Below are 14,123 nucleotides of genomic sequence, written 5' to 3'. Positions count from 1 at the left end.
TCAATAAATCTTAACAGAATAGATGGATAACACAAATGTAAAGCTAAAAGGTGAGAAAGACATCATACACAATGCCACTGGATGACATTTCTCTCTTCCTTTACACTGTTGCGGACTAATGCAAAAGAATCTTCCCTTCCCCTCCCTTTCCCCCTGTGGAACCCATCTTCAGTATTCTGTCCATATCACAGGCAGACCCTAGCATGGAAACTTCAGGTCCCCAGTGCAACCTGGTCATAACTCAGGTCATTATAGGGCAGATTTTATATTTTAAATCCCTAGAAGTATTCCCTAAGACAAACTCACTTGTAGGATTTGAAATTCTACAAGAGGAAGAACTGTGTGTTATATTTATAATTGGTTCTCACTTCTAATATTTGCCTAATATAGAGTAGGCAACATAATAGCATGTGTAAAGGCTATGTAACCAGAGAGAGCAGAAAAGAGGGCCTTTTAAAAAGGCCAGCGTGGCTGATGGGCGAAGAGTGGGCAGAATGTCATGTGGGATGTCCAGACCATCATAGGCCATGTGAAGTTCTGTCTCTCTCTTGAGAACAACAGGAAGTCATGGAAAACTTTTAAACAGGTGGTTGGCAGAGGAGGGAGGAAGGAAAGGGAGATGATCAGATTTGCATTTTGAAAAGGTCACACTCCATAGTGTGCAGAAGAGACTGGCTGTGTGGGAGAAAGGGGATGAGGGGACAAAGGAGTGTTAGTGTGTAGAGTGAGCGCAGACCAATAAGGAGCCTGATGCAACAATCCATTAAAGACACAATGGTAGCTTGGTCCACGGTGGCAGAGATTGAAAAAATGGACCGGCTTACCGACGTATTTAAACAAATCAACAGGACTTGATTTGGGGAATGAGAGAGAAAAACACTCAATTCTTCTGAACCTCAAGGCTTCGCCTGTAAAACAGGGCTGTTGATACTCCATCTGCATAATATCTATCTTGAAATCTGCTGCAGTAAGAATATGAAATATAAATTTTACGAACTTAACGCTGAAACTGACATGTAATAAATGCTTGTAATAAATGACAATAAATAAATTCATGTAACAAATGACAAAACAAAACGTCGCTATAGATGTTATTATTGCCATCCCATGGAAGGGCAACTACCTGAGGCTGAACCCCAAAGGTAGAAAATAGGATTGTAGTTAGATTCATACCCACTGTGCTGAAGACACAGAACAAAACAGGCAACCACTGAGTCAACTGTTCCAAAAAAATACATCTGACCGCACAGATATTTCATCTGAACCAATCTCGTCCTCAGAAATCATTACCGAAGAGAACGCACAACTGTTACGATCACAGTCATCTGAGAGTCCGGTAAACTGAGGCACAGGGTAGCTACAAAGCTGACCAAGGAATGAAGTGCCGTGTCGTGATGGGTGTCGTGATTCTCATTGGTGAGCTGATCCAACAGGATGCTAGGCCTGCATCCTGAGCAGCACGAATGTAATATACCCCAATGTCTCTGGTTCCCTTGCTGACAAGGCCTTGTCATCCCCTGGCTTAAGACCGTGCGTCCGTTCGCCAGGCAGCCAAGCCCTTCCGGTTCCCGGCCCCTACCTATACGTGCACCAAAGATCCCAGACTCCGGAGAAGCCCACATACCTTAGCTTCGCGCTCTCGTTCCTCGGCGGTCGGGGTCCGCTTCATGCTGCCGCTACAGCCGCCTTCGCCACTGCTAGCCGCGTAGATTCCTCGCTCTGGACCCCGCCTCCTGCATGTAGTTCTCTCGGCGTCCTGCTTCCGCCCAGCTCCATTCTCCTTCAGAGCCTCGAGAACTACCCTTCCCAGGATGCAAGGCGGCGACGGCCGAGAGCGCCTCGGGGTTTGGGGCAGGAGAATTTCCCAGGGCCGGCAGCTACGCAGCGAGAGGGCGGGCGAGGGCCGGAGGAAAACTACATTTCCCAGGAGGCAACGGAGCCTCCCATGTTTTTCCCGTGCTCCTCTCGGCCAGCAGCCCAGCACGCTGTCGGCGCTATAGCAACGGTAGCTACCTGCGGGGAGACAGTGGCGGTGAGTACTCTGGGGGAGGTGAGGGGGACGGAGGTGGCCCCACCCTCTACCTACAGCAGGGGTGGGGGTCCTGGGATCCGCTCTACGGCCTAGAGAAGGCCCTAGAGTTCTGCTTGCGTGAAAAGCAGCCCAGCACGAGACACCACATCCTCAGGCCTGAATCACAGCCCGCCCATTATCCCCACGACCAGCACCGGTTTGAAATTTTACAGCCCAGCCTTAAAGCAGGCTGATGAGAGTTGATGCTGCCTGCCGTGCCTTTCCAAGTCCTCCTTCATATAGAAGGGCACATAAACACAATTCGCTCCTTAACCCTGGGTTAAGAGTTGGTTGGTAGCCCCTTTAGCCTCTTAAATGGCCTATTGTTGGCTTAGTGATTTATAATTACTTGTTTACCGTTTGATTACCCCATAGCCTGTTAACTACAGACAGGCGGGGATTTTGTTTACCATTTTAGTCTCAAAGCCAGGTTTTCATTTAAACATTCAGTAAATATTAATGTCGGTCTTGCATCAGTAGCCTTGCAACAGGCACTGTTCCCTACAGCTGTGAACAGGACTGATACCCGTCTCAAGATGCTTCTGCTTTATTTACTAGGTGACAAACTGGTAGTCAACTAGTAAACAAATAAGACGATTTTAGGTAGAGATGACTGCTACAACAGAAATACACAGTGATGAAACCGGAGGGAAAGTAACCATAGGATGATCAGGGAAGACGTCTCTGAGGAAGTGGCGTTTGAGCTGAGCCCCAAAGAATGAAGAGCCAGCTAATGCAAAGGCTTTGAGCAAGGCGAAGGGGACCCTGGATTTGAGGAACCTAATGTAGGAGTGTGATTGGGCATGGTGAGCGAGGAGGGATGACATGAGATGGGATGCAGAGGCGTTACAGCGTTACAGGCGTTACAGGATTTCTCAGCCTCGGCATTGTTAACTTGTGGAGCCAGGTAATTAATTCTTTGCTGTGGTTCCCGTGTACTGTAGGATGTTTAACATCATCTGTGGCCTCTGGATGCCAGTAACACTGCCCTCCCTCCACCTTCCCAACCATGACAAAACTGTGACCAGACGCCTACTTCTTAGGTGCGTGACCTTAGGCAAGCTCCCTAGGATGTGTCCAGGTTTTTTCATTTGTAAAGTAAGAACCACTTGTGTAACAACCTCACAGGGATATTGTGAGATAATTGATTAATTCCTAATCAGAGCACTCAGAAGAGTGTCTGGCACATTTTAGTAAGCATTCAGTAAGTAAACGTTAACTATCATCGTCGTCGTGATCCTAAAAGCTACCATAACTCTGTCATGGCAACGTTAGCATTTTCACAAGTGTCCTATGTTTAAACTGTTGATGATTTGCTTCCTAAAATCCACCTTTTCTGTAGTAGTGTTTCCAGAAGTAGGAGATGATCTCTCAGGTCTATGTCTGTTAATTGTTTGTGTCACAACTGAATGCAGTGGTTCTCAGCCTTCGGTAAGTTACAGTAAAAGTTATGAGCCCTTTCCCTAAAAGATAGTGTGCATATACAAATATGCATACAAGATTTGATAAACCATCTCTTGGGTCCCCAGACCCTAAAGCTCCATGGATTCCCTTCATTCAACAAGTATTTAGCAAATGCCTGCTATGTGCCAAGCTCTGTGCTAGCCTCTGAGAGTACAGGACAGAGGTGCACAGGACACATTTGGTACTCTCTTGGACTTTCCATTCTAGGCCCGCCGTTCTAGAGATTGAGAACCTCTGCCTTAGGGCATCTCACTGGTAGTTTGCATTTGGCTTTCGAGGTAATTCGAAATGAAAATACGCAATCTTTCTTTTTCCGCATGCTAGACATTGCACGGACCGTTTACATCCACATACAAAACTGAGTTACTGTGGGGCATCTCTGTGAAGAATAGAAACTGTAAAGATGCCAGAATTAACTGGACAGCTTGTATGTTGAGGTAGGAAGCCCTGGGACTAGGCCTCGTGGCGACAGAGACAGGACAGAACAAAAACTCAGTGGGCGAATTTATGAAGCATCTTTTTGCAAAACTTGGACCTACCCACTCATTTGCGCACCAAACTGGAAGTTAATATTCAAGTAGTATTGACCTCCCAGGCAAATGTGCTCACTGCTATTAATTTACCATCTCACCCTTAGAATAACTCTGTGAGATCGGTATTATTTTCTCCATTTTTGAAGTTAAGGAACTGAGGCACCTGGCTGGCTCAGTTGTCAGTAGAGCATGTGACTTCTGATCTCCAGGTCATGAGTTTGAGCCCCATGTTGGGGGTAGAGTTTACTTGTATACATACATATATACTATGTAAGGGGGTGTGTGTGTGTGTGTAAAACAAAGTAAGATGACCTTTTAAGAAATACTAAGATTAAGCAACTGAAACTCAGATTAGGTGACTTCACCAGCTAGTAAATAATAGAACAACCATTTGAATCAAGTTTCTGACTGGTTTTTTTCAAGGTACCTGCTTGCTTTGGGGGGCACAAAAGGGAAAGGGGGATGGAGAGGAAAGTATTTCTTAAATTAGGGGGGAGTTTGTTTTTGTTTCAGACAGAGAAATAAGAAGAGAGAAGGAAGAATGATAATCTTACCTCATTTCCTAAGCAAACTATAGGAAATACACTGTTGAAAGGAACACTGTCTCCATGATTGAACGTAGTATTACTTTTAAAATGAAGCTTTCATCTTCTTCAAGAGCACATGTGAGCATTAAGAAGTCCATTAAAGTCATAGTGCCTTATTCATTTTATTTGGTTCATTCCATTGCATAATGTTGTATGTTGAGAAGATTTTATTTGCGTTTTCTTTTCTCCACAGACAGGCCATGTCTGGTCCAACTGATGAGACGGCAGGAGACCTGCCTGTGAAAGATACAGGTCTAAACCTCTCTGGAATGGGAGGGTTACAAGGTACGGCCAGCTGTTATTTATTATCGTTATGAACTTTGATCAGTAACTTCTTTTCTGTTAATTTAAAGTATTTCTGATATCCTCACCAATGAAGCCGTTTAAGTAACTATATAGCTCTTGATTGGACTAAACAGGCACACGGAGAGTTTAGAACAACATATGGTATTTTACTGCATGCATCAATTATCAACAGCTCATAGAAACTGTAAAATCCCCCTCTGTTCTGATAAAGAATTGTTATAAATCATCTTTTTAAAATTCCACACATCAGTAGGAACTACGCAGAGAGCATCAAGCCTCCAAACCGAATTGCCTGGTTTAAATCACATTCACCATTAAAATGTTTCTTTATGTTGAAATTTTATATGGCAGGAAATGCCATATTTAAAAATTTTTGCCTTTCAAGTAGAGTACCTCAAAATGGTTTGTTTATCCAAGCGATATTGACTTTGTTTTATCAAATTAATATACATTAAAGGTTTTCTGTATCCTTTTATCACTTGGTGGTTGCTAGAGAGCTCAAAAAGCACTTTAAAATTGAAAAAGTAAAATAACTGCTTTGAGGAACAGTTGAGAGTATAGAGCTATGTTTTGGTGTATACAGCATGTCGTGCCAGTGCATTTGTCATTGAGATGGCTGTGATGTAAAATACACTCCACTGACGTGTCTTCATACACCTGTTTGTTACAACAGTTCAAGTGGCCACCTTGAACTACCACAGAAAGGTGGTCAGTATGCTTTTTATTGAAAAAGATAAGTCCAAGTCTACAGATTTTATTTTTTAAAATGAAAAGTATGTATAAGCTTTGTTTTAGGTCTTTGGTAGAGTACCAAGTATCCAAATACCAATAAATTTTAATTGTGCAAAGCTATTTATTGGAATTTGCTACTTTAAGTTCAATTCTTGCCCTCAGGAACGCACCGTAGGGGCTTTAATCTTTGTCCGTTTGCTCTTTGTTTCTTTTGGATGATTGATGAAAATTAGCCAGTGATATGGAAAATACCAAATTTAAGCATATATAAAAAAAAAATACATACACATGCTTAAAGATATAAAAGTTCTTTTAAAATATGTAAAATAGCTTATAAATTTGTAAAGGTTGGTTGATTTCGTTGTGTGGACTTGCAAATTTTACAGTTTATGTTCTGTAACCCAAAACACATACATACCTCTGAAATATATCCTGTGTTCACCAAATTATTGTTACAACTCTTTTATAAAAAAAAAAAAAAAACAAAGAAAAAAAACTTTCAGATACTTTGACTTTTAATTTGTTTTTTTCAACATTGAGCATATAAATTGAAAAATCTTATTCGATCAGAATTCTCTTACAGTCTTAAAGAATGGTCATTTCAATATCATTTGAATGGATATTATTATTACTGAAATCCTTAAGATTGCACATAAACTGTAATAGCAAAGATTTTTATTCTCCCCTCTGCTTGGTGACATAAACAATGTTATAACATTTTCTACAACAATCTTAATTATATGTCAGAAAGGAACAAAGATGAGTGCATCAGAGATTATATTAATATCAACTGTTATCATTTTTAGAGACTATGTTAAGTAATCCCACTGTTAATTATCTTGGCATTTTTACAGAAACTTCAACAACACGGACAGTGAAGTCTCGCCAGGCAGTGTCACGTATCAGTCGTGAGGAACTGGAAGACAGATTTTTGCGTTTGCATGATGAGAACATTTTACTTAAACAGCATGCCCACAAGCAAGAGGATAAAATTAAAAGGTTATGATAAAAAGCTTTTAGCTTTTTTTCCTGACTCTGTAAAGTTTGGAGGATATGCTGTTTTATAAACTTAATTGAAAACTCCACCTGGAATCTTTTTTGGAACAAGGCAGGTTGTAAATAAATACAATTTTTAAAAATGGAAAATCTTACAAAATAGAATAATAAACCAAAAAGATTATGAGTGTTTATTATGTCTGAAGTTGCTATTTGAAAGCAAGAGCTAATAACTAAGAGTACAAGTGTATCATATCTATAAATAACTTCTGGTTTAATATTTATAGTTTAATAAGCAAATGGCCAAAGCATCTGTTTTTTAAATGTCTTGGTTTTAAAATGAAAGTTTGAAAAAGTAATTAGCTCTTCTAACTTGTTAGGATACACGTTCCCTTAAGATTGGGGGTTTACTAATGAAAACCTCACTTCAATGTCTGGAACATATTTAACTTTGCTTGGATTAGTCTAGAACCTATATTTCAAAGAGTCCTTACTGTTTCTAAAGAAACATTGTCACTTGATTTGTGTGCAAGAAATTTTTACAGGGATAACTTCTTAAGAGTAGACTTTCTTTCATTCTTTCTTGTTCACAAACACCATTACTATCTTTGGAATGTATGATCTTAAAAACAAAGAAGTACATTCCCATTTGTAAGCTTGCACAGGCCTGTATTCACATTCATGTTCTAGGCTAAATGGAAAGGTGGGACAGCCATGGAAGAAAGATGATGGTATGGGGTGGGGGGGTGGGGGGGCGGGGGGAGGTCTTTTCTGATTAGAATTTATCCTGCTAAGAATTTATCTGTACTCTGTGGGCTTTGTTTTAATGACTCACTGACCTGCTGGGTGGGGGGCTTTTGAGTTCATTTTTGAGTCCTGATAACATGGTTTTTCAAGACCTGTGATTCGCTTACCTGATTCCTTTTCTGACCAGTAACACACACATGTCCTATCAGAATGAGGAATGCAGTCTATGACCACAGAACCATTTTTTTTCCTTTGTAAGCCTAATTGACCAGTTAAATAATTGAATTCACAACCTTGACCTCATTAGTAATCTGTCCTAGCCAGAAAATATAAAACAACCTAATAACGAGCCATGTAGTTTAATAGAAAAAGGACTCGGCTAGGAGTCAAGTTGTATACGTGTGTTCTATTATTTCTCTGCCACTAGCCTATGGTATTAGGCTGAAGCCATTTAAGCTCTTGGAATTTTATTTTATATAGCCCTGAGAGTAGTGAACCAAGGACCACTATGACCCAAAGCTCTAAATCCTTTCTGAATTTTATGCCACTGACACTACCTACAAACATGTGTAAAACTGCTTTTATTTATTTTTTTAAGATTTTATTTTTGAGTAATCTCTACACCCAACATGGGGCTCGAACTTACAACCCCAAGATCAGGAGTCATGTCTTTACCGATTGAGCCAGCCAGGCGGTCCAGAACTGCTTTTAAATTTATCCTTAAGATGGAATTAGTATCACGTTGGTATAAATGTAGATTTGATAAACCACCTTTTTAAATAAGTACTCAAACTTTACCAGATCACTTATGATTCTTTAATGTTACAAAATAATCACCTGAAACAAATGAAAATTATTGCTATTCCTGTACAAACATGCGATCTTAGGTTTCTTGACAAAAAGTTTATTTGTACATCCTTGAAGGAACTTAAAGCCACTCTATTGATGTGCTTTTCTTTCCTTCAAAATTTGGGTCATTTGTTATTCTCCACATGTTGACTGACTTTTTATATTAAACCTGTGTCCTTTGGATGTAATCTCTATCTCTGTGAAAGTCTCTTGGTAACAAAAGATTCAGATATTTAGCTCGACATCTCAGTTGGATGGCTACCATATTTCTGTGGCTAAGCCACTGGGCGGGGCTAAGGATGCTGAACTCATTAAAGGGATAGATAGAGTGTGTGGCTCTGTTGGGCTTATGATACCTGCCCCAATTTCCCAATGATATATCATTCTCTGGATTAGGTGGAAAAGGAACTAATCCATTGATTATTTTACTAGAGTGTTTGTGGTACTCTTGGATCTTGGTTTTTATTATCCTGTATCCCTTATAAAGCATGTTTAATGGATTTGCCTCAAGGGAAAGAGAAAACAATCTTAACTGATTATGTTATGCATAGCTCTCCCTGATGCCACATGCTGTAGGCCGGGTAGCCAGAAGTGTAGATAGACCTGTATTACTACCGCTCTTACAGAGGACTCTGCTCAGGGCAAAAAAAGGTTGTTCTATGACATCCCAAAGCTATTAAGGATTTTTTTATTTCACTTTTGTTCTCTTAAGTAAAAGCTTCTGTCCATAACCATGGTAAAATAAAGCAAACCCCATTTAAAGAAAAATGAAGTGAGTTTTTATTTTCAATCTCCGTCTGGCTCTTTATAAAAATAGATTCACTATAAACCAGAATCAGCTATTGAAGATGTGCGACCAATTTTGTAAAGTCTTGAACTTGTGTCTCTCATCAAAGCCACCTTTTCTTTCTTGTCCTGCCAACATTTTTCCACTCACTGTCAGGCATGTTTTCCGTACGTGTATATTACATCACCCCCATGTGCCCTTTCTGTCTTTTGTTCTGTCTAACCAGTTTTTATCAAAACTTAAAAGAATGAAAGGTATAAACTCCTGAGATGTCAAAAGCACAACTTATGTCTAAATTTAAAGGTAGCATTAAAATAACGCTTCTTGCATCTGATTACTTTCTGCCATCAAACACGAGGATTTCTTGTTCCAAGCAGCATTTAGTGGCACATTTTGGTTCCTCTGAATTTTTCATTGGGCTTTTTATAAATGCGTACCTGTGCATTCTAACCTTCTTGTATTTGTAATATGTCTTAATTCTAGAGAAACTGAAAACAGTCCACCTAAAACTTAGCAGTGCTGCATAGTCTTAACACTTTTCAAAACTGTAACTTACTGTGGCTTGCATATTATAACCCACCACATCCACAATCTGTAGCTACATTTAAGTGCATACAGCATTCCTACATAAGGTCATGCGTTAAAAATTGCATTTGAGGAACATATGGAGTAAATATGTGTCCTCTCTTTACTAACCTTAAATGATAAGCCTTAGGAAACTGTTATTTGTCAGTGCTATAAAGCAGATTGTTGCCCAGTGGTTTCAATTATCATCAAAGGATTCTTCACAGGCAGTAATAGTTACATCAAAACCTGAAATTTATTATTCAGGTTCTGCACTGAAGTCCTCACAGTGATTATGTTCCTTTCAACAGAATGCATTTTATGCTGACTTCTCACATTCCTTTTCATCTTTTTATTATTTCCCTAGAATGGCCACCAAGTTAATACGGCTAGTTAATGACAAGAAAAGATATGAGCGGGGTGGTGGCGGCCCCAAGCGGCTGGGACGAGATGTGGAAATGGAAGAAATGATTGAGCGGCTGCAAGAGAAAGTGCATGAGCTTGAAAGACAGAATGAAGTCCTCAAAAACAGACTCATTTCAACCAAACAGCAACTTCAAATCCAGGGTTACAGGCAAACACCGTACAATTACGTGCAGTCTCGTGTTAACACGGGGCGTAGAAAAGTGAATGAAAATGCAGGCTCACAGGAATGCCCCAGGAAAGGTAAAATAAGCTTATATTGACTTACATTAGATCCTAAATGTAACTCTTTTAATAGGTTGTTTTACACACACACAGAGTTTTATGTCCATATTTTTCATGGTTTTGAGTAACTTTAGAAAGAAAAATGTTTTTGACTTGCTTTTTGACAAAATGTTAATATTAACATGAAGATCCTTTTATTCAAGAATCCCTAGATCACACCCAAATTTGTTAGGTAACACCTTGAACGTAACTCTTTATCCTGATACGGGAGATACATGTGCAACCGTAAAATAGAAGTTTAGTTTGAGTTGGTTTTCTGTGTTGCAGACGGAAATCGCATTGACTCAGGCAAACGAGGAAACCAGCTAGTTTGCTTATTTATGATCGCACTTAATTTCTTTGTCAGAAGGCTGTTTATAAAATTTGCAGAATTGTTTAAATCCTTCATCGTATGGCAGCAGCATGACAGTGCAATATGGGTATAACTAAGGGTTTCAAAAACTGGGTTCCTGCTCCTCTGCTTACTGTCTGGTGACCTTGGACAAGTCATCTGATCATTCTGACCTTGATCTTTACAGGTAGGATGAAAGGATTTAAGCAAGTGACCATAAAGGCCTCCTCTGTCTCCAAAAATGATCATAGGTCAATCACTTTCCTCGTTTTGAAAATGAGTCCCCTAAAACGTACCCAGGTTACAAAGCAATTCAATTGCATAGATGAAACTTAATATGAAAAGAACCTAAATACTTCTAATAAAAATCCCCAATTCTCTCCGCCCATGATGAACTTATTTATTTATGATGAAGCGAAAGATCAGTAAGTATTTTAAGTAACATTTTTAAAATTTCATCAACTAGGGAAGGAAATAACATGATAGCCGTAATTGATCTTTGTTTGGAACATGCTTCACATCAAGACCAAACGTTTTGAGGGACACAAAAAAATCATGTAAAACTTTCATTTCAATTCATTGAGGAGAGGAAAAAAATGCCATATAAACAGAAAAGGAGAAAATTTTGTTCTATTTTTTTCTCCAGACTGATTATTGACACTATCTCTTCCCCAGGCAGAGTTCTCTGGAAGTCACCAAGGCCTCCACCTAGGAGACAGCTGCGGGATGGCAGGGCTTAGCTACTCTAGCTTGTGAGGTTGGCAACAGACTGAAAATAACCAAAGCAATCATAATGAATTATAAATTAGAAAATTATTCTGCTGCTAATTAACATGGAAGAGAGCACTTGACCTTTCAGAGCCTCATTCTTCCTATCTGTAGAATGGAGTGATAACAGCAGATTAGCCAAAGAGTCAAGAGATGATAACGCCATGGTAAAATACTTTACCTTTCAAAAGTCACCTATCCACTCCAAAACGTAGTTTTGGCATCTGTGACTATAGCTGGGCAAGATGATCTCTAAGGTCTGTAAGGTCTTTTATACTAAATAAAAAAGCAACACCCAGATTTTAGATGAATATGGCAAACTAATCTAGTACTATGAATTGCTGTTTAAAAAGAAGAGTCTGATGGAAGTTTTCTCTTATGGAAGGAAAAAAAAAGAGCTGCACAGTCTTTACAGTGTGACTACATAGCTTGAATTTCTCCTTGTGTTTATACAATCTTAGTAATTCAGGGGCACCTGGGTGGCTCAGTCGATTAAGCATCCGACTTCAGCTCAGGTCGTTTATCTCACGGTTCGTGCGTTCAAGCCCCACATTAGGCTGTGTGCTGACTGCTCAGAGCCTGAAGCCTGCATCAGATTCTGTGTCTCTCACTCTGCCCCTCCCTCACTTGCACTCTGTCCCCCTCTCTCTCTCAGAAAAATAAATAAACGTTAAAAAAAAATCATACTAATTCAAACCTTTTTCACTGCTTGGTACAGAGTCCAAGAGGTAGAAGCTACACAAAGTGCTAATTGATGACGAATACGTTCTCTTTCTGAGTAAACTCCAGGCACCATTATCAAGGTTGATACCTTAGTAATCTGAATAGACTCGAAGACTGCCTTGGAGCTTGGGACTTAGGCCACACTTGTCAGAAATATCACAGCGTAGGGTGGCCAGGTGCAAACAGTAGATCCTCTCTGGCTATGAGCAGCCTTGCCCTCCAGCTGCTGTACAAATACTACCTTTTTCTATGCGTGCCTTGTCAGGATAAAGCATGGAAAGTACTGGTTTAACGTGTGATCATTGTAATGTAGAAAGAATCCTTACTGTGAAGAACCGATGGAACAAAGATTTTTATCAAGTGTGTATGTTTTACAATGTAACCATTGGCAAACCACTATCACACCATAAGTATTAAGATTATTTTGGGGCGCCTGGGTGGCTCAGTTGGTTGAGCGGCTGACTTCAGCTCAGGTCACGATCTCGCGGTCCGTGAGTTCAAGCCCCGCGTCGGGCTCTGGGCTGACGGCTCAGAGCCTGGAGCCTGCTTCCGATTCTGTGTCTCCCTCTCTCTCTGTTCCTCCCCCATTCATGCTCTGTCTCTCTCTGTCTCAAAAATAAATAAAAAACGTTAAAAAAAAAAAAAAAGATTATTTTAAGGATAGGGGCGCCTAAGTGGCTCAGTCAGTTAAGAGGCCGACTTCAGCTCAGGTCAAGATCTCACGGTCTGTGAGTTCAAGCCCCACATCAGGCTCTGTGCTTGCAGCTCAGAGCCCGGAGGCTGCTTCAGATTCTGCAGAGCCCAACGCGGGGCTCCATCGACCGTGAGATCATGATCTGAGCCAAAATCAAGAGTCGCACACTTACCCGACTTAGCCACCCAGGCGCCCCAAGAAAGAGTTTTTATCTATACCTCGTATCTGAGACTATGCTCCACTAAAAATCTAAATTATTTGTCATATTTAATCTACTTGAAACTCTAGTTACTTAATTATTTTGTAAGTGTAATCCAATCATGTAATTAAAATCATGTCTCACTTTTAACAACGGGACTAGACTTGTGAAGTTGCATGTAACGACTTTTACAAGAAAAACTATATTTTTAGGGCAGCAGCAAAATTTTTTATTTAAAGGAATCTCATTCATGATCACTTCTTGACTTACCTTTGTTTAAATGTGAATTTTCTTATTGAGATGGAATAAACCAAAGTGTAGAACATTTTGATTCACACTCACAGTCTCTGTGAGTCACACAAATGAAGATCAGGTTCAAAATGTAAGGGCAAGGAATGTGAATGGCTAATGGATAAAACATTTTTTAAATCTACATCCAGGGATGCCTGGATGGCTCAGTCAGTTAAGTGTCTGACTTTGGCTCAGGTCATGACCTTGCAGTCTGTGGGTTCGAGCCCCACGTTGGGCTCTGTGCTGACAGCTCAGAACCTGGCTGGAGCCTGCTTCAGATTCTGTGTCTCCCTCTCTCTCTGCCCCTCCTCCACCTGCATTCTGTCTTTCTCTCTCTCTCAAAAAAATAAAACATGAAAAAAAATTTTAATAAAAAAATAAAAATAAAAGTCTTTAGCCAAAATATGGGGGGGGAGGGGGGGGGAAGTTAAGTCATTGAAATCTCTTTCCTTCATTCATACCTGAGTTTGTGTCGTAAAGCCCTGAATTGAAGACTGTGGTTCTTTCAGAATGACTTTAGGAGTTATAAATCTAAGTGGAGTCAAATTATTTCTAGGTCGTTTGGTTTCCATAGCAGAATTTGTTTAATGGGCAATACTTACTGCTGTGTGCACTTGATGCCAATGATACTCCCTTGGGCAATGGATTTCTAAGTCTCTGCACTATAGAGCTCCTGTATCTCAGTACTTAGGAAATTTTCTTATATACACATTCCTTTATGATAGCAAATCAAGAGTCCTTCTTTACTAATTTCACTTTTATAATCTTGCTGA

General features: G+C 40.0%; 2 protein-coding genes across 18 annotated transcripts in view; one reads left to right on the top strand and one right to left on the bottom strand.

Annotated features, from left to right (window-relative positions):
* Positions 1–1,880, bottom strand: part of FTO (FTO alpha-ketoglutarate dependent dioxygenase) — a 387,882-nt gene extending 386,002 nt beyond the window's left edge. For all 6 annotated transcript variants that reach the window (XM_007096676.3, XM_042968315.1, XM_042968313.1 and 3 more), the window contains exon 1: positions 1,625–1,880. In XM_007096676.3, coding sequence (XP_007096738.1) covers positions 1,625–1,669 — 45 coding nt within the window. In that variant the 5' untranslated portion in view covers positions 1,670–1,880. The remainder of the gene's footprint in view (positions 1–1,624) is intronic.
* A 67-nt stretch (positions 1,881–1,947) lies between these two features.
* Positions 1,948–14,123, top strand: part of RPGRIP1L (RPGRIP1 like) — a 122,699-nt gene continuing 110,523 nt past the window's right edge. For 11 of the 12 annotated variants that reach the window (XM_042968300.1, XM_042968301.1, XM_042968302.1 and 8 more), the window contains exons 1-5: positions 1,953–2,032; positions 4,582–4,733; positions 4,849–4,940; positions 6,548–6,692; positions 10,004–10,302. In XM_042968300.1, coding sequence (XP_042824234.1) covers positions 4,856–4,940; positions 6,548–6,692; positions 10,004–10,302 — 529 coding nt within the window. In that variant the 5' untranslated portion in view covers positions 1,953–2,032; positions 4,582–4,733; positions 4,849–4,855. Of the gene's footprint in view, positions 2,033–4,581; positions 4,734–4,848; positions 4,941–6,547; positions 6,693–10,003; positions 10,303–14,123 lie in introns of all 12 variants that reach the window. The other variant, XM_042968299.1, reaches the window with a different exon arrangement.

Source organism: Panthera tigris, chromosome E2, assembly GCF_018350195.1.
Source record: "Panthera tigris isolate Pti1 chromosome E2, P.tigris_Pti1_mat1.1, whole genome shotgun sequence".
In the NCBI taxonomy this organism is placed as follows: domain Eukaryota; kingdom Metazoa; phylum Chordata; class Mammalia; order Carnivora; family Felidae; genus Panthera; species Panthera tigris.
Note: the sequence above shows the minus strand (reverse complement) of the source record. Positions and strands in the feature narration are given on the sequence as shown.